Raw genomic sequence first — 25,063 nt, forward strand, 5'->3', positions numbered from 1 at the left:
GGAGGTCTTATGCAACCCCTTAAACTAGCGCCAGCATGCCTGGGAAGCAGGACACGTGACGGTAGTCACGGGACAAGAGAGAAAAAACCCCACCACAGTATGGCTCCCGATCTAGCATCGTCTTTGCAAGGCTTTCGACCCACTAATTAGGCAGCGAGGTGGCGCTAAGGAGACACTAGAGCGGGATCTCTACTTAATTAGGCTAGAGTATCACGTGCCATGGTCACGTGTAGAGTAATCAAAGTATTCATGAATATTCATGATTATATATTCTAATCTAATCAAATTATTTAAGCATTGCAGTAATTATATTCTATTCAAGCTAATCATGAATATTCATGAATATTCGGAATACCTTGATTACTTTTTTGACACACTGGTTTCATATGGAATTATATAATACTACTATAAAGGTCGCCTTTTTTGTATAATATTAAAAGTTAATTGTGACTTAACTTTTAACTAAGATTAGACTCTATTTAACGCAACTATTGGATGCTCCAAATGCTCAGCAACCCGGAGTTTACTAGGTATGGCTAGGTCTACAAGATAATCCGCTTACTGGCGTGTACTAAGAAGTGCTTGATAGGAGATCTGGAGCATGGTGGATTGGTCCTGGGTGGTGTTACGGGTCTTTGTTCCTCTGAAAGCCCCGCCTGCTCCGGAATCTACCGAGGCCTATAACCCCTATCCCTTCGTCCGGTAGAAACTGTCCACACTAGCAGGGGGGCCTGGCTCAGGGCGAAAAGGCGATAGATGACTAATAGGTTTCTAAGCAAAGGCACACGTTTTCGCCCTGAGCCAGGCCCCCCTTGCTAGCGTGGACAGTTTCTACCGGACGAAGGGATACTGACAAACCCCCGAAAATCGTGACATTGCGCAATGTCATAATGTCATGTTTTTAGGGGTTTTGGCTGGAGGATTGCTATCGGCCTCGGTAATACACGTGCGACCTTTAGAAACCAAAGTTCGAGTAAATTGAAACGCGGCTCTGATCAAATATTAAGGATCGGGAGGGAGCGTAAGGGTGCGCGAAAACCGAAAGGACGGTTTTTCTTTATGACAGAGTAAAGTACTAGAAATAGCCGCCAAAATACACTTCTCTTAATAGTCTAAAGGATTACCCCTTTTCTATCTTCTTAATTCTTAGGTAAGGAATTAGCGGAAAAGAAGAAGAAGAGATCCCTCGCTGGAACAACTCCAAATTCTCCCTGGTCAGTCCGATAACATTTGCCCGCCCCACATAGGCATCTGACGCTGGGACATCTGGCCCAGCCACCAATTTGCAGCTTACATCTTTGTTATTGAGAGCTTACGAGTACTCCCCCCTCCTCTAATTACTTGCAACAGTGGGTCCACAGAACACAGACACTCTACCATACAAAACCCACCGGTCAAGAGGGTCCACAATTGCAGGTAATTAGGGAGGGGGAGGCGTATGATCGTATCTTCAGGGCGCTGTTAAGCAAAATTTCGTGAAATCAATATGGTAAGCATTTCGCACGGCAAGGGCCAAGCCGTAGGGCTGTGCTAAGCTTTCAGGGGCCAGCAGGGGTCCAGAGAGACCCGCCGTAAAATGGCGCTGGACGGACCGACGTCGCGGGGGGGTTGCACTACCTCCGTAGACTAACTATAAGCAGTATGCAGGAAGCTCAACTCACCTCATCCTCAACAGCAGACGAATATATAATGGCTCTCCTCGACTCCTCTTCTACTCACCAACACCATCACTTCCATCACCCGATCCTCTAAATCCTACTCCTCCCACAACAGCAGCACAATGGGCCGTCTCGTGAAGCTCCTAGGCTCAGGAATAGGCCTCGCATCAGAAGCCATCCACAATCGCAAATCCTCGTCCTCGAACGTTAACCGTCCAGATAACGCCGGCGAAGGCAGCAGCAGATCCGCCCCCCTTTCTGCCAATGAAGCACCACCCCAATACGTCGAAGTCCCAAACCATACCGCGGACGAGCTGATCGCAGCCGGGAAAGCAGTCCCCGCAGACACGAAAGACCCCCACTTCTACGGCCACGACGAGAAGACACCCCACAACGACGATGACGATGATGATGATTCTCTCTCCGAGGAAGGTGACGAAGAACAATGGGAGCTCGACGAAGCAGTCTCCTACCCCGAGCCCCGCGACGACGCACCAGAAGACATCGGACAACTTACCGATACGTTCATGGCCAACCACCCACCTCCTGCCTACACACCGAGGGAGACCGGCCCAACGCGAGGAAAATTGCCATGCCCGGTTATAATCCCGCAGAGGAGGCCTCGCGACAAGAAGCGCGGATTCGTCCGCGCTTACGCCCCTGTCCTAGCAGATTGCGGTATCGATCAAGCAACGTTTCTGGATTTTCTGGTGACATTTTATAAGAGCACGAAAGAGGACAAATGGCTGCAGGTTGTGAACATCAGCGCTGCGATCGCGGGCCTGGCGCCGAATCCGATTGTGATGGGTGTTACTATCGCGGTGCAGGTAGCGGTTGGCGTTGCGATGGAGGTGCAACGCCGTCATAGGTTCGTCCCCTTCCCTCCCTTCCCAACATTTCCTCCCCCTGACTAGTTGATTAGGACAAACACCTTCCTCGATCGCATGAACAACGAGTTCTTCAAACCCCGCGGTCTCTACTGTCTAATTATGACGTATAAACCCGACTCAAACGCCGTCCACTCCAGAATCGACATCAACCAAACAATTTCCTCCTCCATGACCCCCGCTTCCTCATCCACGCGCCAAACATTAAAGAACCTGCGTCTCTCATCTGGCGAAACATACGGCGAGCTCGAACTTCCTGAAGCTGCGCCTCTCATCTTCCCAGCTCTAGACTCTCTCTCCCCTGCCGAAAAAGAACACCAGGAAAAACAGTCGAAGATGAAAGCCAGCGGGAAGTTCATCGCAGATTACTACGACCGTCGCGCACAAGCGAAGTTCAGCGGCGAGACTTACGGCATGAGCAAATTAAGCGCTGGCCCAGAGCCAGAGTTCAAGTCAAGATACGCGGATCCTAACCATGCGGCGAATAGCGGGAGTCTGATTTCTTTGTTGACCGGGGGACATGTAAATCCGAGGGAGAGGAGGGAGAGGAGACGGGGCGCGAAGAGGGTTCGGAGGGCGGTTAGAAGAGGGGAGGAGGTTACGGAGCAGATGAGGAGTGGGAAGGGGAGGAGGAGGGGAGGGAGAGAGGGTTTGGTTAAGAGGATGTTGAAGAAGGATGTGCTGTATTTGATGATTACGAATTTGCCGAGTGAGGAGGAGGTGAAGATTGGGAGGGAGGTTGTGGAAGGTGGGGAAGGGGAGGGAGAGTTGTGACACTGAGCTGTTGTTTTGCTTACAGAGAAGTCCCGAAATGAAATCTTTTCATCTGGCTCTATTGGCTAGAGCAATCACAACCATTTTCAAGTGTGAAAAGTAGTTGAAGGCTTCGGACTGAGGCGTGCGATGCGGGAGGTGCTGGGAATCTTTCAATGTATTCCCTTTAAGCCTCCTTGTTTTCTTTCCTTCACATCCGGCATCCTAGGTTGATACTAAAGGAGAGGCCTCTTGCCCATAATAAAGCTCCTCCTTTTCATTATGGGAAAGAGTGAAGGATGGATAAATACTATTGACAGTTTCGTTGCACATCGGATCTCTCTGTCGCCGGCTCGCCTTTGACTGACAACGACTTGCGTGTCTTCCAGTGAATTCAATTACAGCTCTGCTGAAACTTTCGTTGCACATCGCAATCTCTTTGTCGCTGCTCACCTTTGACTTTGTTGTCGGACCAGCGTGCCTTCAAGTGAATACTTTATAGCTCTGCAAGAGCTTTCGTTGCATATTGCACAAATCCTGGCCCTGGCACCACTGCCTCGACTTTGCAAAAAACATTATGAGATGATGTCCAGCCGGTGACTATAGTTGATAATCATCTAAAGTCAGAGAGAAATATGGGAGTGAAGCTGACGCGGGTTAAATTATTCTGAGGCATTGAATTGTCGAGCTATGTGTGAGATGATAGGTGAAAAGTGAAGGGTTGGCCTGGGATTTGGAGATTTAAGGCTGCAGAGTGCATACATAAGATATCTCATTCTCGAAGTTTAAGAATAGATGTCCGGAAGCCTTAAACCTTTTCCAGAGAAATCTTGGGGGGAGGCGTCAGTTTTGCTTTACAAGTCATCTGATTGGATGTTGTTGAGGTTACTTCACGTGATCTGGACACGAACATTTTGAAACGACGCCATTACGCGGCATAACTTCGCGTCCTCTGATTAGTTTTGCCTCCCCACACTCATATCAAGCATTTATGCTTACGAGGACCAGATGAGCCCGCCAATGGCAAGGCGTTTTCGCAGCCTCTCAGCCTCCACTCTGACAGCTGCTGCTCAACGTCCTTCTTGGCAGGAGAAAACTTGCACCTGCCAAGATCGGGACCACATCGCCAGTGCGCGTCTAGTCCATAAGATTCGTTGTTTCGCCTGCCTCATTTGCCAAAGCACTGGTTCTTATTGGTTAATGGTTTGATGCGTTTTCGTCTGATGGATGGAAATAGCTGCAGGATGTGGAGTTGTGGAGTTCTGAATGATGGCGAGGCTGAGTGATAAGGATGGGGAAAACGGACCTTGGCATCAAGGGACCAATTCCAGGTGAGATGTTTCGAAACTGCGGAAATGGGAGGAGGCGGGATTAGGGGTGGTGACGAAGGCTTTGGGCGAATGCAGACTTAGAGAGAAAGATGAAGAGATGGTCGATGTATAAGTATACTTTCCACTCTCTGCTAGTGGTACATCCTCACCTCATCTTCACTCTTTTCTCTTTTCTGTGCTCTTTTAACTCGCCTTTTGCATTCTTTACAAAAGCTCTTACTGATATTTCATCATGGTCCACTTCTCCAAGTTAGCCACAGCCGTGGCAGCAGCCTGCCTGGCCTCCACCACCATCGCCCATCCAGGAGAACACCACGACCTTGCCGCCATCAAGCGCGAGATCGTGGCCCGCAACCAGATGGCTTCCGCTGCTAAGCGTTCCATCGATTCCTGCTCCAGCTCTCTCAAGCACCGAGAGTTGAACGCTCGATCCATTGCCCGACGCGCGGAGACGCTTCATTCGATCCGCAACGCCCGGGGTATAAAGTCAAGTAAGCAACCTTCCGGCCTTGAACAGTCTCTTGAAGTTTTTGCTGATAGTAAACAGAGCCACAAAAATACCGCCGCGACCTCGCAACCCTCGAGACCTACGAAGCAGTAGACCACAATGAGACAGGACTCGTCGACTACACTGTCGGCAGCAGCGATACCACCATCTTCTCCGCCAACACCTCCTGCATCCTCACTCCCGAAGTAACCGATGGTCCGTATTACGTCACCGGTGAGTTAATCCGCAAAAACGTCACCGAAGGACAAGCCGGTATCCCGCTGTATCTCGAAGTGCAGTACCTAGACATCAACACTTGTCTTGGTGTCCCTTCTCTCTACGTCGATATCTGGAATTGTAATGCCACCGGAGTGTATAGTGGTATCAACGTAACCGGCAACGTTGCAGACGGGGGCTGGGATTCTACTTTCCTTCGCGGCATTCAGTCAACAGACGATGACGGGGTCGTGGCTTTCGAGACGATCTTCCCAGGCCATTACGAGGGTCGCGCAATCCACACTCACTTGCTAGTCCACGACAACGTAACCCTGTTAGCAAATTCAACAATGCAAGGCGGCGCCGTGACACACATCGGGCAACTCTTCTGGCCCGAAACCTTGCGTTCAGCAGTCGAAGCTACGTACCCCTATTCCACTAACACGCAAGCCGTCACCTCCAACGCGGAAGACATGTGGTCCATCGTGCAAGCCGAGAACGACTACGACCCGTTCCCGGAGTTCGTGTATCTGGGAGAGAGTATCGAGGATGGATTGCTGGCTTGGATTCAAGTGGGTGTTAATGTCACGGCGGATTACAGCGATGATGATTATTATCAGGTTGCGGCGGTGCTACAGGCGGATGGAGGGCATGAGACGAGTAATAGCGTTGGGGGGAGTGGTGGAGGTGGATCGGCGCCTTCGGGGGCGATGCCTAGTGGTGCTGTGCCGAGTGGTGCTGTGCCGAGTGGGTTCTAGGTTTTGAGGGCGATTCTAAATGGAATGGAGCCAACTGAGGGGTCGGTATGAAGGGATGAGATTGTACATATGGCATGTTCTTTGGCGTTGGATATAGAATCTAGAACGGCATTCTTCGTTCAATTTATGATATACTCTAACTCCATTCCATGTGTGATCACTTGATCACTATCCAGTCCAGTGAATTTGAGAACTCTCTTGGTTAGAGTGTTTACAACCGAACAAGGTTAATATTGCCATAGAATTTAGAAGTACAACACTTGAAGAGAGGCATTGCGGCACACATAAAATAGCTCCGGAAAAGAAGACCTTCGTAGCTAGTACAAACATGTCTAGAACCAACCGGCAAAATACAAATTCTCTTCCCTAAATAGAGCAAAACCGGTAGAAGTCAAATCTAGACAACGTCTGCCAGGAAATTAGTTACAAACTATAGCGGAACCTGGTCGGCAGTTGTTTCCAGGTCTTGTAGTCCGATACTCTCCGACGCTTTCTTTTATGGGCTCCGCATCATTTACGATAGCCCGCACTTGCCAACCCAAAAGCAATAAATGAATTACGCTAGAAATGATCAAAGCTGGACAGAAGAACCTACCGGAGAGGAAGGAACACCAAATCAAAACCCTTACCAGATAACCCATATTCATTACAGCCAAAACAAAAATGATGCTCAGAAGGACTGCAAGTGCCACGGTGAGCTCAATAGCGAGGACCGTCCCAGAATTGCAGCCAGACTCCCTCCTCGCAAGATAGTAGGTTCACGACCTCCACGAAGTTCAGCCAAAGCGACAAAGCTAGCTCATTTCGAGCAAAACAGATATTCGGTTACGATTGGACTTGTTTGTGCGGAGGCTCTCACCTCGCAAGGTCAAGTGCGCTACATCCCCCCACCCGTGCATATGCATTTGTGCATACAAGAGTCCAGAGGCCAAATCTGAGAACACTACTAACCTGTTCTGCCAGTCCGTTTCGCTGATTTGTTAGCTCCCTGCCCGAATCTTCTTTCAGCCTTGGTATCTGATTACCATGTGATGACTTGCTGGCTCGTCGTTGGTAGAATGCTCCAGGTTTGCCTTTCCTTCTCGTAGACATATCCGCGCGACTTGCATATGACCACCGACATATCGCAAGACAAAAGGGAGCGGATTTCCGTGGCAAACTCTCCTAATCGACACTTTTTCTCAACCAGATCTCTCGTACTTAGCCAGTCGCAGAACGAAAAAGTAATCGCGCACCTCATCATGCTTCTCAAGTCGTTCGTCTTCTTCACTGCCTGGGCTGTGGGCTTCATGATGCCTCCAGGTGCTATCGATGGAGTGTATTACGTCGAAATGACTCTCCAAGGATAGATGCGCACTCCCCTCAGCGAGAGGGCCCTCAACAAAACCGGACCCTCTCCCTTCCGCTCACGGTACTATTCAAGCCAGAAGCTCGTTAGCACAGCGGTTTATACAAACGTACACCTCGACAGGGCCAGCACTAACAATGCGGTGGCTAAACCCTAATACGAATGCGGGTTTCTTAGCGTTCGGGGAAATGGAGCGATTTATGTTTTAGAGGGGACCACTGGGGCCTAGTTTTGCAACTATGCCCGCAACAACGCGTAGAGTGTCTGTAGTTCTAGAGATGCAAACATCGCCTCTCGCTTCCTAATCACCGGGCGGTGTGGAAGTTTCTCCACTGGTTATTATTTATTCGGACTTTTGGCAAGTTACGGAGAACGGGGCATAAAGTGACGGGATTACAGGTGCATGCATAATTATAGGGCCACTAATAGGGCCTGCAGTGTCTCAGCGAGCCCTGTAAGCCCCGTAATTACCTTCCAATAGAGGCGTAAGGCCCCTGAAAGCTCCCTGAAACATAATATAGCCCGATTGGGAGGTTATATTAAGCCACAGGCTTTGATAGGGCCCTTAGCCCCTGTATTTTAGGCGTGCGTCCGCAATCAGTAGCGGGGTAAAGTGAGCTTTACCCCCCTTCTCACCCCTCCCCAAGCTCTTTACTCACTCTCTTCTTCACTCTCTTCTTCACTCTCACTTTCCCATTTGAAGCTAGTAATTATGGCTACCTTTAGTGGTTTGTTTGACTTCCCTGATTTATCAGATAACTAATCAGAGCTCTCCTCTCCTCCTAATTCCTCTGATTCAGACGAATTAGCCTGCAGCGTAGCTACTGAAGATAAAGAGGATGCCTAGTATAATTTACTATCTGATTCAGAAGATAAAGACAATAATTCGATTATACCAAGCCTTACCCTCCCTTTTTGTCCTTCTATAGCTATTTCCATAGCTTTTACTATACCCGATATTATATGCAAAGAGCATTTCACTAGTACTAGAATCAAGGCTATTTATATGCTTGAGCAAAGACGATCTGCAGGTAATATTAAGAAAGCTATAGGAGTATCCAGAACTCGTATTTATAAGCTTGCAAGCCTTACTAGGTAGTATAGATAGAGAGAGTATAAGAATATACCTCTGGAAATCTCTCATATACTTAATTAACCTCGTTCTAGTAGGCGAGTAATCTTGCCTATTATAATCAAGTATATCTTGCAAATAGTACTTTAAAATTCGACTACTCGTGGTTTCTCCTATATTATTATTATAAAAAAAGTAAGGAAAAGAGATTATAAGATTGCCTTCCGGATAGTTTAGAAAGTTCTTATAGTAGCTAGCTATTCCTAGTATAAACTAATATTAAAGCCTGGTTTAAATAAGTTTAGTAAAAAAGAGAGGCTAGACTAGTATTTGAAATACGAGTATTAGAGTTTTAGAGATTAGAAAAATATAATTTTTTATAGACAAAATAGTAATATAATTAGGTAATATATAAGGGTATAAGGCATGTAATAGCAGGGTAATATATAAGTAGTTAAGGTAAGTAAACTATAGAGTAATACTTGCAAGTATAACTAATTCTAATAAAAGACTAATTAATACTCCTTTCTAAAGCTAGGAGCGTCTCCCTATATATTCCCTAGTATTTAGCCAAGCCTATAAAGTACTTTATTTAACTAGGAAATATAATCCTATATAATTTATATAATTTCAATTACTTATATAATTCTAATTATAAGCTTTACCTAAAATAGGAAACTAGATCTATAATATCTAATACTTATTTATATACTATTATATATATCTATTATATTAACTTTTCCTCTGGGCTCTTATTCCCAAGAGGCCTAAAAGAACTATAAATAGCTTTATAAATAATTCCCTAAAACCTTTCTAGCTATTAGTTCTCTCTAAAGACTTCCCATAATTACCCTATTATTATACCAGGTAATAGACTTGAGAATATAGTTTATTAATCCTGCCTAGCTAATTTGTAAATTACCTTTAGTAATTCTCTCTTATAAAAATAATATAAAAATAATATATATTATTAGACAGGAAGCTTTTCTGGTCTTCTAATTAGTTTATAAATTCTAACTTAGCCTCTATTTATAAATAAATTATTATTCTATAGGCCTAAGAACTTGGAAAAGTTAATCCGATTTTCTAGTTTATTTATAAATCTCTTCTTTAGAATTTTCTAGGTATTCCTAGTATAAAGCCGGTTCCGAATTCATAATTACTATTTAGGAAAAAAGTATTATAAAAAGGCCTTTTTTTTCCTACTAACTAATCTTTCCTTTCCTTAATTATAACACTATACCTAGCTTTTCCTTGTCCCTTGCCTTCTTTCTTTAAGCCTTTTTTAAGCTTCTTTAAGCTTCTTTAAACTTTATTTAAGCTTTATTTAAGTTCTTTTCTAATTTCCTCTTTTATTTCTTATCTATTAAGATAAATACTTCTCTTAGTATTTATTAGCCTATTACTATCTATTTAGCTAATACTTCTATATCCTTAATTTATTCTTACTACTTTTAATATTCCAAGAATATTACTAAGTTTCCCGACCTTATTTATATTAAGAATAATAATTACTCGGTATATAATTATTATTATTCTAAAAATAAGAAATATAATTTTATAAGTTATAATTTCCTTTATTTATTTCCTATTCTAATATTATTTAAGGTTCCTTAAATATATATAATATAATTAAACCGCCTTTTTTAAGCTATTAATATATATAAGTATCTTTCCTATTTTTTATCTAAAAAAAAGAAGGCTATTATTACTTTTTTTCTATATTAAATAATATATATTTCTTATATTAAAGCTATTATTCGAGGCTAACGAATTCCTCTAATAATCTAAGAAATAGATTAAGTAATTCTTATTAGCTTAATATAAATATAAAGTATTCTTAATAATATAATTAATATTCTTTAATATTAAATAAACTTACTTTTTCCTTATTTCTTACTAATAACTAATAACTTTATAGGCTAATTTACTATTTATTTCTCGAGAGAATCCTAATAAGAATAATAATAAGAATAATAGAAAATAGTTATAAAAATAGGATATTTATAAAATATAAAAATTAGAATTTTTAAAGTTTTTAATAATTTTTATATAGTTTTTTTAAGAATAAATATATAGTTTTTAATAGTTTCCTAATAAAAGTATTTATCTTTTATATTTTTATTTAGCTAATAGTATTATAATATTACTCTTTTCTAAATATTCTTATAATTCTTAAGCTATATTCTCTAGATTACTTAGTAATTCCTATATATTATTTACTAGTAAATAGCTTTTCTAATAAATAAGATATTTTCTTTCTTTTTTACTTTTCTTATAAACTATAATAGATTCTATCTCGAATTCTTTTTTACCCTTAATCTTAACTAGTTCTAGTTCTATTATAGTACTAGCTTGCGAGTATTATAATTCTAAGAAAGAAATATAAAAAATATTATAAATCTAATATAATAGTAATAATTTTAAATAATATATTTATTTATATATTTTTATAATTTCTAGAACTTTAAAAAAGCCAAGATATCTATTTACTAGCTTTATATTAGGTTATAGCTATTAAATATTCTTTATATAAAGTATAACTTTATTATATATATTAAACTTCTTATTAATATATTTCTTATTATAGTACTTTTTCTATATATTTACTACTTCTTATTATTATTTCTCTAGTACCTCCTATTTTACTTAAATCCTCTATATTCTTTCCTATATTACTAGTATTTCTTTTTCTGAAATATTATCCTTAATATATAATTTAATACTAGAATAGAATTCATATAATATATAAAATAAAGAACTTCTTATTATTAAATATATAAAGTTATTATATATGAATTCTATAAAAGTAAGCTTTATTACCTAGTTATTTTACTAGTAGCTAGTATAGTACCTTAAGTACTATTCTAGAGTTTGGTTTAGATTTTTTATTTATTTATTAGTTTATAAATAAAATACTATATTTAGCTATTATTAAACCTTTAAGTAAAAATATAGATTTAACTAGAACTTACTTATAAAAATAGATTCTTTATTAAAGGTTATATTTGCAAATATACTAAAGTCTTTAATAATATAATATATAAATAGCTCTACTAATTCAGGAGCCGAGATTTCCTTAGTAATTAAAATATATTATACTATTTTTATATATTTATTAATAATAATAAATATAGAATTATATATCTTATTATAAAACCTAGAAAAAAGCAGTCCTATAATAAAGTCTATAGTAATTTCTTATTATAGCTTAAAGAAAAGGAGAAATAAACTAAATATACTATATAGTAAATATCTTTTTACCTTAGTTTATTAATATATAAGGCAAGTTCTAATATAGTTTTTTATATTCTTTTTTATATTTTACTAGAAGTACTTTTTTTAGAAAATCTTTAGTATTTTACTAGTATTAAAATACCTATTTATAGGATTATTATAGTTAGCTTATAATAATTCTTCTTTAAGAGCTAGCTTATTTAGTATATAAATAGTACCCTAATATCTTAATAACCCAGATATATTAAGTTCCCAAGTCTTAATAGCTCTAATAAAGGTTTTTTTTAAGAACTATTTATATTACTAGTATTATATTAATAAATCAAGCCTTTAGTACTATAATAGTAATTTAAATAGTATCTCTTTATCTTTCTTATATATTATTTCAGACCTAGCTACCTATATAGCTAGAATTCATAATATATACTATTTATAACTAGTTATATTAGTAATAGGCTCAAGTAATAATATTTCTAATATTATTTTATTACTAAAATAAACTTCTCTTTCGGAATTCCTTAGTATTTTACTAATTAAGGAATACTTACTTTCTTTTTTCTGGGCCTTAAATTATAGTATTATAGAAATAGTATAATATCTTATTATTACTATTTATAGGGCTCTCTATTCTATATTCTATAGCTTATTATAAAATATAAGTAATAAAGTATTTTTATTTATACCTATTATAACATCTGGCCTTTTTAATAGCCTATTAGTAGAATTACTATATTCCGGCTAATATTTTAAGATAAAATTAAAAATAGCTAGCTTTTTTACCTATCTTATTTATTAACTATTTAGTTTTCTCTTAGTTATAAAATATTTCAAGTTATTATAATCTATTTTAATAATAATAATATATTAGGTATATACTAGGTAATATTACTAAATATAAAATACTAAAATAATAGCTAAGAGCTCAGAATTATATATCTTATACTTATTTTTAATTATAATTATTTTCTTTAAATAAAAAGTAATAAGATATTACCTAGCTTCTACTTTCTTACTAAAAAGCTAAGAAATTATATTTATAATTATAAATCCTAAAATATCCGTTTTTATATAAATCTTTAAGGCTAAATTAAAATAATAAAGAATTAGTACTATTATAAATATAATTTATAGCTTCTTAAAAGCCCTATCTACCTTATCTATTTAGCTAAAATAATATTATAAGTTCTTACTAGTTTTTAATAAATTAGTTAATTCTTTTACTATTCTAAAGTATTTATAAATAAATCTCTAGTAGAAATTAGTAAAACCCAGAAATACTTAGACTTTTTAGATATTATTCTTTAGGGCCGGCTATTTTCTAATAGCTATAATTCTATTAATTTCTATTTCCATATTATCTAGGCTAATTATAAACCCCAAGAACTTTATTTTCTTTATATTAAACTTATATTTTACTAAGTTTATAAAAAGCTAGTATTATTATAATTACTTAAATATTATTCTGGGTTCTCTAAATAAATTAAAATATTATTTAGATAAACTATATAAATAATATCTATAAGGCTTATTAGTATATAATTAATATATACCTAAAATATTACTAGAGTATTAAATAGTCTAAAAAATATAATATAATATTTAAAATATTTATAATATATTTAAAATATTATTTTCTACTTATTACTTTCTTATATTTATAACTAATAATAAGTATTCTTTAAATCTAGCTTTATATATATCTTTATTTTATAAAGCCTATCTATAGTCTTACTAATAAGTAATAATAGTATTTAGTTCTTAATAGTAATCTTATTTAGATTCCGGTAATTAATATATAAATATAGGCTACCTCCTTTTTTTAGAATAAATATAATTAGGGTACTAGCTAGGCTAGTAAAATAATAAATTCATTTCTTTTTTAGGCTAGTATTAAGATATTTCTAAAGAATTTTAAGCTTTCTTTCTAATAAAATATATATAAAACTATATAGTAATTAAGACCCTAGTTCCAGATTTATATAATACTTTATTATATAATAGTTAGGTAATATACCTATAGCCTCTATAGAAAATATTTAGAAAAGGTTATAATACTTTTTAGGAAATATAGCTATTCTATTAATAGTAATAGTAGTAATTCTTTAGCTATCCGTTATAGAATAAGTAATTAATAGAAAAACATATATCTTATACTTTATTATTTTAGTAAATTTCCTAGTATTTAGAACTTTAATCTTCTATAATTAAATCTAGTATTTTTATATTACTTTCCTAAAGAAAATTAGGGAATTAATCTAATAAAACTATAGGAATTCAAGTATTATATTAATATAATTTAGATTAAAATTATATAATATAAAGTATATATTAGTCTTTTTTTAGTTCCCTAGTATATTCTTAATAATAATACTAAGAATATAATTTTTATATAAATAAATTCTTCTTTTCTCTAGTAAGAATAAGAAAGTTACTCTTAATATTAATAAAATACTTATATCTAAAGCTAATTTCCTCTTTATATAATTAGCCTCTATACCTGAGTTTGCTAATACTCTAACTCTTTACTTATCTTTTATTATCTTAATAGTAACCTTAATTACTATTCTTATTTTAGGGGCCTTGCTTTTTATAATATAAATAAATATAATTATTATAAGATATATCCGTTTCCTGGCTTCTTTAATTCTAGATACTTATATACTTTATAGCCAGACTTATTATAATTATAATAAGTCGGTTTCCCTTAATTAGGGCAAGTAGTAATATAATAACTCTTTTTCTAGTAAATAAAGCAAATTATACCCAGTCTTATAAATCCTAATATAAGTACTATATTAGACCCTATTACTATATCTTTATTATTTCGGTTTTATAAACCTTATAATAGAAATATATTTCTCTTTTATTTCTTTTTATTATTTCCTTTTTCTTTTTTTTTATTTCCTTTCTTTTATTATCTTATTAGCTTATTATTATATTTCTATTAAATAAATAGGTTTAAATTATTCTTAACTCTTATAACTATAAAAATAAGCTTCTCTTTTTCTTATAAAGTATTTCCTTAATAATTAATCTTGTCCCAAATCTCTTGCCTTAAACTACTAAGTTATCTTACTCTTATAATAAACCTATATATCCCAAGTTATCTAATAGGCTATCTAAATAAGATATAAAACTTTAGATACTTTAGCCTAGTTATTATTTAATATTCTTAAACTTGGTAAGGATATTATTACTATAATTCTCTAGATCTAAAATAGAATTCTTTATAAATTTAATAAAGACCTCCTAATCTATAGTATTAATACTTACTAATTACTCCTTATACTTCCAGATATCTCTGGCTATATCCTCAAAACAGGAAGTATAATATATAACCTTTACTATATTAGTAGCCCAGGTAATCCCGCCATTTTTATATTACTTTAACTCTGCCTAATAAAAGAAGTTCTGGGCTTCTTTAATACTCTTTCCCCGGTAAATAGGTAGTTCTCGGATTTTTGGAGCCCTCTAAACCAAGAGTACTACCGGGAGTATAATAGGTTCTATACCAGGTATCCAAATATCTTTAAGATAATAGATCTAAGCTTCTAGCTTCTTTAGATCTTCTCTCTATTATATCTCTATTTCTAACTTAGTAATATAATAGCGAGCTGCCACTAATTTCTCTATTATTATTATCCTACTTACTAGTTCTAAAAACATCTGAGTTCCACTTCCTTTTCCTAATTAGGCAATATAAAGAATACTTAACTAGGCGCTCCCCTAGATACCCGGTTAGGTTACCCTAGTAATAATAGAGGCGCTTCTCCTAGTTAATACTCTAGCTATTAATATTTTATCTATTAATAGCTTAACTACCTTATAATAAACTACTTCCTAAAGATTAGATTAATTAGAATATAAGGCATGTAATAATAGGGTAATATATAAGTAGTCAAGATAAGTGAGCTATAAAGTAATACTTATAAGTATAACTAATTCCAAGAATTAATTCTAATAAAAGACTAATTAATACCTCTTTCCAAAGCTAGGAGTATCTCCCTATATATTCCCTAGTACTTAGCCAAGCCTGCAAAGCACTTTACTTAACTAGGAAACACGATCCTATATAATCCGTATAATTCCGATTGCCTATATAATTCCGATTACAAGCTTTACCTAAAATAGGAAACTAGATCTATAATATCTAATACCTGTTTATATACTATTACGTGTGCCTATTATAAAGGGAAAAGAAGAGTCTAGAGGCTTCTAGGGAAAGCTTATAATAAGCATTATATAAGGAGATACTAGAAAGGCTTTTCTGAGTTTATATTTTAGGAATTATTCTTATATAATAAAAAGGAGCCATACTATATATAAGAAAAGAAAATAGCTTAGTAAAAGCAAGAGAGAAAAGCTAATTTGGATATAAGGAATTCCTTAATTAAGAAGGCTAATAAATAGAAGTAGGAAAAAGAGTAAAGAAAGTAGCTAAGGGACTAAATTAAAGTTTATAGTAAGAAACCTAATAGAACAAGAAAAATATAGAAGTATAATAAGAAAACCGGAGCTTTTATAATAAAGAATAAATATAGAGGAATTAATTAGTACTAATACTAAAGGGAAATCCTTATTATAAAGCTCTTGCCCTTTATAAAGAAATACCTAAAGAATTATCCAAATACTATTATTTAGGAGAATAATATACTAGTCTATAAATCTTATTACTAATAAGGGATTTATAATCTTTAGAGAATTATAAAAATACTCTAGCCAAATAACTTATCTAACCTTAATACTACTAAGCCTATATGATTTTATATAAAGAAAGAAACTATAAAGTAGGAACCTACGAGTAATAGAAAGAAGCTAAGGGTAAGATAGGAGAAATGCTAGGAGAATCTTCCTTAAAGAAAAATTCAAGAGTGGATTAAGGCAATTTCTCATTACGTAAAAGAGGTAATTAGATTAGAGGAAGGGAACGAGTATAAGGAAGGGCGAAAGAAGGGCCAAGAGAAAAAAGCAGTATATAGCTAAAGTATATCTTCAAATATGATTAATTTTATCAGGTGATTTACCCTACCTGCAAGCCCCTTTTTTTAAGCGAAATAGCCTTTAGGGGGCAAGTAAGACCTTACAGGGCACTTTAGTGGACTGCATATAATTATGCCCTGTAATCCCGTCACTTTATGCCGTGATCTGCGTAGTTGCGGATATGATGTGGCTAGCAAACGTTTTTGTTTTGGCTAGAATTCATGGCACTGTAAGTCCACTGAACTACTTTCTAATCATTCCACTGATCCTAACCTTCTTCCGCCTAGAAAAGTCATTATGTAGTAATTCTAGAGCAGGAAAAAGTTGTTCTGGGACGTGGGATTGGATCGCAGTTTTTTGGGTAACGGAACGAGTCTGGCGGGTCTCTCTGGTAATTGCAGAGAAGAGTCTCTTTGGATAAGCAGTTCTGTTGGCTCGTGGACTTGCTTGGAACTTGAGGAAGATGCCTCGGATCTTTGCTGTTTCTCCGGGGGTACAGCATAAGCAATAGAAATAATCTAGGGGCATCCGTTATCACCTGAGATTAATCGGGGAGAGAATTGTGGTGAAGTTGAGCACGTCGCAGAAAGCGAGAACGCGAATGTTGCCTGAGAAAAGCATCGAAAGGGATCTCGAGGGAAGTTTTTAGATCCATCAGCAGGAGAGACACTCCTGCCTAAATTATGCGTTTTGAACGTTTATTCTCACTAGGCAGTATCTTTGAGGCTAAATTAGATGAGCTCCACTGGTCTAAGTAGAAAGGATTTATATCAGCTTCCCAGAACCTCGACTCCATCCCAATCCCAAGCACAAGCACAACTAGATGGCTTTTTCTTAGAAAATATCCTGTACAGTACGTTTGTTGTCGGCTTTCCATATTTGTAGAAAAAACATACAAATGTCTCGCCCAATCCGTGAGTTTTCTCTTCGCGAAAGTGGCCATCTGGCTAAAGAGGGCTGTCTAACCAGAGACACCCGAAGTCGGAGAGCTTCTTTCCAAACTCGGCAAAATAAAGACCGGTGAGGAAGATCTGAGGTCTGCGAGAGGCTTCGGCCAAGAGTATGCTAAGGTCAACTTCCCAAGAACAATTGCGGTCAGATTCGCAGAGATTTTGGCGAAATGAGCGTGAAAATCCTGATAAACTCTACCATGCAAGATGCAATGGAGTCTGAACTCAAGGGAGCCGATAATGATCAAACACAAGATCTAGGCGGCTTCGGAAAGTATGCTGAGAAAAGCAAAAACGTCTCGAAAGGTAGACCATAAGCCAAACCTTTCAGCATCCATGAAACGGCGAAGGGGTGGGGGAACTGAAACAAATGACCTTGCTTCTGAAGCCCGATCTGGGCCCAAAATATCACGTCACAATGTTCCATCGAATCAGACAGCATCTGCGAAGACCTCGGGTGCGAATGGCGACTTGCTTGGTCTCGAAAGGATACATGTTTGAGATTGGGTCTCACTTGTACATTTTCTACATCTCCCACGGAGTCACAAGGGTTCATACACCAGTTCCCAGTGACTTTCATCTTGCCGCCGATCACCCCTTAAAGCACCTTGAACCTCCCCTTCGTCCCTCCGAAGCACAACTCATCAAGGCCCTGTCGTGCAAGTTTCTTGTACCGTCCCTTCCCATTCCCATCACCAACCCTCGCCTCGCTTCCCCCGATATTCTCATACCTCAAAATTTCCTCTCTCCAATACCACCCCGCTGCTATTGTGACTCCTGGCCCAAAACACAACGTCGTCAATCCTCCCATCGAGAGGAGAAAAATCCAGCTTTGCTGCACGAGATCTGCGCTTTTCAAATCCGCGAAGAGGTATACGAGCCACATGAGCGCGCTGCCGAATGCTGAGAGGTGGGACACTTGGAAGTATCTTCTCATGAGCGAAACGAAAGTGGGTTCTGTGTTGCTCGTATCTTGAGGAATGAAGATCATGGTGAGCGAATATGGGCTGTTGAGAAGTGTGTAGATCCATACTCCCGCTGAGATGGCTGCAAACGTTGAAATGGTTGCTCTGATGATGTTGTTGTCATTGCTTGAGTTCTCGCTTTCTTGCTTTTTGGCTGGTGGTTCAGTCTTGGACGAGAACGCAGAAGTCCGAGTCCGGATCCACTGTGCAACACTGACCCAAAGCGGGAATATCTGCCATGCCCATGTCCAGCGATGACGAATGGATGGTGAAGGACCGAGGAACATGAGTGAAATGGGAAGATAAGAGAACAGGCACAAAGTCAAGAAGACTGCTCTGCTGAAATGGGGATTTATATTTTGAGTCTTGGGATAGGAACGGCGACTCAAAGGAGAGTTTGTGTAGTGTAGGAAAAAGTACAAGGGTGCAATGATCCCAAGGCCGAAAACTTGGGCGAAAAGACCGAAGAGGACCGGACTGTGGACCATTAGTATTATTCAAGCAAATGAGCATGCAATTCAACACTCACAACCTTGCAGGGCTGTATTCATTTGACCTCTTCGCCGATTCAAGAAGCCAGATGCAGTACAGGAGACTGTAATCCACAAGAAATCCGAAGTTCTGGAACCAGCTAACAGGATCGGCTCCCAATGTTGATGGTGCAAAAGCAAGTGTTTTCGGTCTCCAAAAATCATCGAGGACTTTGATATCGAGAAATTTGGTCGAAATTGGGACATCGATCGAACCAAGCCTGATTCTTCCCGAGAGAATGGTGGAATCGAGGTATGGGGTGACGGGGTTGGAGCTGGAGTGCCCTTTGAGTGAAACAAAACTCCATAATAACAACACAATGAATGGGAGAGCTGCAGTAGAGCGGACAATGATGTTTTCATGGAGATTTGACGGATTCCAGGTAGCGATGGGAGCCATTTTGATATTTGGCACGTGATGCGACCCCTTTTGCCCCTGAGAGTTAAGCGAGGAGTAAGTTCTGGCAGATTTGAGGCTTGATGTCTCTCTGCTTGTTTCTTATTCGGATTAGAAGACTCTCCAATATTTTTCCAAGAGAAAATAAAACGATCCAGGAGGAGCTTCGTGGTCACCTTATAACTTGAGGTCCTGTCAAGCGCTGAGGGTCTATTCGACGATAGCAATTGGCTGTCGTACATGCACGCTGACTGATCCACTACGATCACGATGGTTTTGGGGGGCTCAGTAGATAACGTCAGCGAGAATAGCACCATTTTATCCGATGGATTGCCTTTTTTGACTACTCTGTCGATCTCACTGTAGATTGGTTGCCAGCTGTTATTCATCTTGTTGGACTTGTCTGAAACTTGGCGAAGTTGGCTTTTCGCGTGCCTCCCCTCAAGGTGTTGAATACGACTGCCAATCGAAGCTCTCGATTCAAGACTAAGGAAGTGGTCCTGACTGGGCATCCTTCGGAGTAAAGGAAAGCCATTCTCATCTATATCTCGTCAATTATGTCAAGAATATCATCCCACCCCGCTGAAGTGACCGATCGCTAAAATAAGAGGCTCTCGCTAAATTTCAGGCTCGGAAATGCGAGAAGAATCCTTTTCTTCGACGTCTAAGGGTTCACGAAGGTAATTTTCGTTCCAGTAGTTAGCTTTTGCAAGTTCATCCATAATAAATCAGATAATTGACCTCTTCCTCTTCCCTATGGAAATGCCTATCTTCTTGAAACCTAATCTTGAAACCTAACCAAGACAGCATAAATCCGTAAATAGATTTCTTATCACATGACTGTCAGCGGATAACTTGAGGCTGAGCTTCTGAAACATTCGAGCCCGCACTCCTCCTACTCCGTCCCGTCTCATGACTCCATCCTCGTCCGATCTTTGAATCTGCAAAGAACGACGAACACGATGGTCTTGAAGCGCAATGTCCGAGGCGGCGTGCCGTCACCCTATCCGCGATTCCTTTTCCATGGCCTGAGATCTGCGCAATTGATCGCTGCTGTCATTGTGAGCGGAATAATTGCTTATTTTATCTACTACCTTCGTACGCTTCACTCCCTGACTCTGAGATCGTAGACCTTGCTGACAGCAGTTTGATGCACAGGAATGGAGAATATCCCTATTCCATGGACCTTCATTGTGGTAGGTACCGCAGCTTCGTTTGGTGAGGATATCGACTGACAGACACTCAGCTTTTCGCCGTATCACTCGCAACGATCATTGCACTTACCGTCACAATCTGCCTATACAACTTCACATACCTTGCTCCATCATTCAATATTGTGCTAAATGGCAGCACGTCGATTCTGTGGGCAATGGGGTTTGGGATGCTGACTTGGTCTGTCAGGAACTCGCATGTGTTGGCGAGACAATGTACAGGAAAGGAGTTTGGCGGAGAGGCAGAAGCCAGTGTATGCAGGGATTATAAAGCTTTGTGGGCTATGGCACTATGCGGAACGTATGTTGACACTCCCGTTATTCATTCGCAGATGAGCAAATGCTTCTAAGACTAGAGGCTAACACCCAACCTGCAGTGTTTCGACTTTCGCTGCATTAGCTCTCGATATCCATACACAGCAGAAGACAACAAAACGCGGAGTGTACGCTATGCCAGAAGATGACAAGCAGGCGCAGAAGTTGGCGACCGAATTGAAATCTATACCGTCGATGCGGGTGCGGACTCAAGGATACGATATCCCTAGAGAACAGGGCCCTGTGGTTACGGGAAGTGGGCCGACGTGGCAGTTACCTGAAGAGGACATCGCATATCACAATCGTTATGGGGCAGAGGAAGAGACGCATGGACCGGTGTATACCGATGAACCCAACAATCGGTTGCTTCAACACTAGTGCATACGAAGATTGTACTCCGGGTCTAGGAGGGAGGAGTTGTATAAGAGAGAAGGATCTATAAGATAATAGTTGGATGTTCTCATTGGGATTTGGAGTTAGGGTAATGACGGCCACAGGTGTGACGATGGGCTGGGTCCAGATATTAGAGCAGAATTGAATCTTTTACTAGTAGTCTACACGCGTTGCAATTGCTTTTAGTTTAAAAGTAATGGCTAGGCATAATTCCTAGACAAGTTATAAAGCCCTAGACTTACTAAGTAAAACAAACGATTTCTATTTTTATAATTATTTTATTTCTCTCTATCAAGAAGTCATATAAGTTAAAATAATTATTAATTATTAAACTAAAACTATTAATTATTTTCCTAAAAAAGAATTACTTAAGTCTTATATTACAAATATATAAGATCTAAAGTAATTAGAAACAATATTTTAATATTATTAATAATAAAGAAGCTAATATATAATTTATATAATTTTATTATTTTAAAAAAAATCGAGAATTATAATAATGAGAATTAAATTTTATTTGTTTTATAAAAGTTATAAGCATATAATAATTAAATTATTATAAGATATATTTAATACTTAATTTAAACTTAAGTACACTTTATTGAAAAAAAACAAATTATATTAAGCTAATATATAAGCTCTTTATTTTTTATATTTTTATAAAAAAAATATAAGGAATAGTTTAAATATTAAATACTTTTAATAAAAAGAAGAAGAAAAGAAGCTAATTAGAATATACTATACATTAAATTTATTGTTTTAGTATTTTTTTCAATAAAAATAGCTTCTCTTATATAAGAATTATATATAAATTCTTTTTTACAAGCTTAATATAAGGTTTTATTAAACGAATTAAACGAATTTCTTATAAATGCCTTATTTAATAAGGCTTTTAATAAAATATATAATTATAAAATTATATTTATTAAGTACTTTAAAACGAATAAATCTTTTAAATCTTAGTATAATTTCAAGAAAAGAATTATATATATTATAAGAGAAGAGTTTTTATTTTTATTTTTATTAATTAATTAAAATATTATTTAATATAATCTATTAATTAGATATAATGCAATTGCTCTGCTTAGTTAGACTCTATATACTTATATTCCAGAGCTTTCACGCTTCACTTGAAGCTCTTTTCTAGCCAGTTTTATTGAACTCTTTTGCCCTCAATGCAACTCCCTTCTCTGCTCGATTTACGTGCATTATTAACAGTATCTGGCTGTAATCTCCCCAGGCAGCTCCGGAAATGAAAGCAGGCTTAGAAGGAGCAAGCAAGCAAGCAAGCAAGAAAACTGATAAAGGCTATGAGAATAGATTCATTGCTATCATGACGAAAGTCTCTACCTAGAACCAATATCGGCCAAAATCCAAACAAAGACTTCGACTTCGCAGAAACTCAAATATATAAGCCGTTAGAATCCCAACAATCCTCAACAATCACCAAATAGAAGATAAAATCGCCGCCGCACCTCTCTCCGTAGACTGATTGATCGTCAACTGTGCCGCAAGCGCAGCCTGGCTATTCGCCAGTCGTTGACTCATATACAACGCCTGCTGCTGCTGTCGCAGAATTTGCTCTCCTGCCACCTGCATTGCATCGTTCGGATTCCGCAGGTTAGGGTGGCTGCGTGCCGAAGTAAGTGGTTGGCTCGGGGCTGAGAGGTAGTTGGGTGCTGGGTATCGGCTGTGTTCAACTGCGTCCCAGTTTCGAAGGCCTTGGGAAGAGGAACTGCTGTTTTGGCGTCCCAAAGATTCGAGATAGTCTAGCCCAGACCAATCTTCCCCTTGACCTGTTGCATTTGGCTTGATACTTAGAGAAGCGAGTGTTAGTTGTTCGGCAGCAGCTTGTCCTCCTCGTGAAGCAGTTTGTTTCTGAGCAACAGCCTGCTTCTCTATCTCACGGAAACTGGCGTTGAGGAAATTTGTGATGGCTCTCGTATCTCTCGCCAAATCTAACCTGCTGCTCCTGATATGGTGCAATGGACTTATAATTGCATTGTCTAGCGTTATAAAGAACTCTGACTCGTCGCTAAAGGCATCCATTGATATGAACTACTCACTGAAGTCAGCTGGTTCTTCAGATATCTTTAAAAGCAGAGTGAGTAGATGAACATGCTGTGATGTTCCGGCCACCTGTGCCCGTACTCGTTATTGCATCAAATGCTTCCGCTAGCTTTGGTCTCGCGGAATATAGTGTCCGTCCCTGAGCAGTGATCACCGCGAAATTCTTATGCTTCCCCAGAGCCACCAGCCGTGGCATATCAATGCCTGCAGGCATATAACTGAAGCCCGATTGTATAAACTCCTCCAATTTCTCTGGTAGCCCATCCCACCGATATCTATTCTTATCCATAACGAAGAACGCACCATTCTCCCCCAGAGTGACCTTAAGACTGGCAACATCGCGCAGATAAGCTCCCGACTTAGGTTCAAAAAGCCAATCTACCAGCTTCTGAGGAAGACTATCGTGATAAATGATGAAGCGATTGTCTTGCTTCATGGTGAGGATGTAACTCTCGATGGGGCCGAAGGCACAGGAGAGCCATTTCAGAGATTGTAGACCGGCTTGCGTTTCGACTAGGACATCGAATTTGCTCTCAAGGGATTGAGGGATGTTGTTCCTGGCGGTACCGATCAGCCTTGCGGAGCAGGAGGGGGCTTTGACTCACATGTACAGATTCCAGCCATCGCACAGGAAATAGCGGTCGTTTGGCCCGAGAGCGAAAATCAACTCGCCCATCTTGGGCTTCTGGTACTGAAAATGTGACTGAAAATGTGATGCAAAAGACAGATAAGGCTCCGGCGGTGCTGAGGTGGGGATGTGGGTGGATTTATAGATTCAATAAAGTATGTTCCTCAAACAGAACGAGTGCGCCACGAAACCCAGCCCCTGCGCCACCAAAAAGGAAAGACAGCGTTTGGTCCGGGTCGAGTTGGAGAGGGACCTTGATGGTCATTCTGAAAAGTATAAAAATGTATTCATTTGTACGAGGTGTGTGAAATCGGTGGGGTATTTTCATTTTAACATGACAAGAAACTTCGACGAGAGGTCGATAATTCTGGATGAATTTGACCCGCAGTCGAGAAAGTGTCAAGTTCGCTGGTCCCCCAATTTGAGAAAGGTGGAAACCGTTTTGTTCTGAAAAGAATGTAAGAAGTTAGACGGATCACCACAAAGCACAACTACAAGGACTTGCGGGAGTCAACGAAGATATTGGGAAGGGGAAGGACGCTCGTCCAGTTCGGAGAAAAGCAACTCCTAATGTAAATGCTCGAACAAACAGGACCAAGAACAGATTGAGAAGGGCAAGGAGATCTATTGGGCTGGGGCAATATGGAGGCGCAAAAACAATAATATGAATGATTGACAAGGCCTAGATAACTAAGATACAGACAGAGTGAGTTCTGAAACAGGAGAGAAAGAGTGCAAAACTTTATTCTTATATCCATTAGCCTTTGGCGATATGGGTGTGCCAAGCACGCGTTTTCCGTGCATTACAAATCAGCTAATAAAGCAAATAACTATATATAAGTGAGCGTTAATAATCTCCGCAAGTGAAGCATTACAA

The 25,063-nt window shown here is 38.3% G+C and overlaps 4 protein-coding genes across 4 annotated transcripts; 3 read left to right on the forward strand and 1 right to left on the reverse strand.

The window, feature by feature from the left end:
• The first annotated feature begins 1,401 nt into the window (after positions 1–1,401).
• K444DRAFT_659439 (uncharacterized protein) lies at positions 1,402–3,719 on the forward strand. Its single transcript, XM_024886349.1, has 3 exons — positions 1,402–1,489; positions 1,543–2,526; positions 2,581–3,719. The coding sequence occupies exons 2-3, from the start codon at positions 1,781–1,783 to the stop codon at positions 3,317–3,319; spliced, it is 1,485 nt and encodes a 494-aa protein (XP_024743165.1). The 5' UTR covers positions 1,402–1,489; positions 1,543–1,780; the 3' UTR covers positions 3,320–3,719.
• Positions 3,720–4,861: 1,142 nt separating this feature from the next.
• On the forward strand, positions 4,862–6,090 carry K444DRAFT_518397 (aromatic compound dioxygenase; the record flags this gene model as incomplete). Its single annotated transcript, XM_024873858.1, has 2 exons — positions 4,862–5,120; positions 5,177–6,090. The coding sequence occupies 2 exons, from the start codon at positions 4,862–4,864 to the stop codon at positions 6,088–6,090; spliced, it is 1,173 nt and encodes a 390-aa protein (XP_024743166.1).
• Positions 6,091–18,186: 12,096 nt separating this feature from the next.
• K444DRAFT_659441 (uncharacterized protein) lies at positions 18,187–19,572 on the reverse strand (the record flags this gene model as incomplete). Its single annotated transcript, XM_024886350.1, has 2 exons — positions 18,187–19,119; positions 19,172–19,572. 2 exons carry the CDS (start codon positions 19,570–19,572, stop codon positions 18,276–18,278), a joined length of 1,245 nt encoding a protein of 414 aa, XP_024743167.1. The 3' UTR covers positions 18,187–18,275.
• Positions 19,573–20,461: 889 nt separating this feature from the next.
• On the forward strand, positions 20,462–21,745 carry K444DRAFT_581098 (uncharacterized protein). The gene is made up of 4 exons (XM_024877730.1): positions 20,462–20,667; positions 20,728–20,765; positions 20,816–21,081; positions 21,158–21,745. The coding sequence occupies exons 1-4, from the start codon at positions 20,532–20,534 to the stop codon at positions 21,471–21,473; spliced, it is 756 nt and encodes a 251-aa protein (XP_024743168.1). The 5' UTR covers positions 20,462–20,531; the 3' UTR covers positions 21,474–21,745.
• Positions 21,746–25,063: the final 3,318 nt, after the last annotated feature.

The sequence above is a fragment of the Hyaloscypha bicolor genome (genome assembly GCF_002865645.1).
Source record: "Hyaloscypha bicolor E unplaced genomic scaffold K444scaffold_15, whole genome shotgun sequence".
Classification (NCBI taxonomy): domain Eukaryota; kingdom Fungi; phylum Ascomycota; class Leotiomycetes; order Helotiales; family Hyaloscyphaceae; genus Hyaloscypha; species Hyaloscypha bicolor.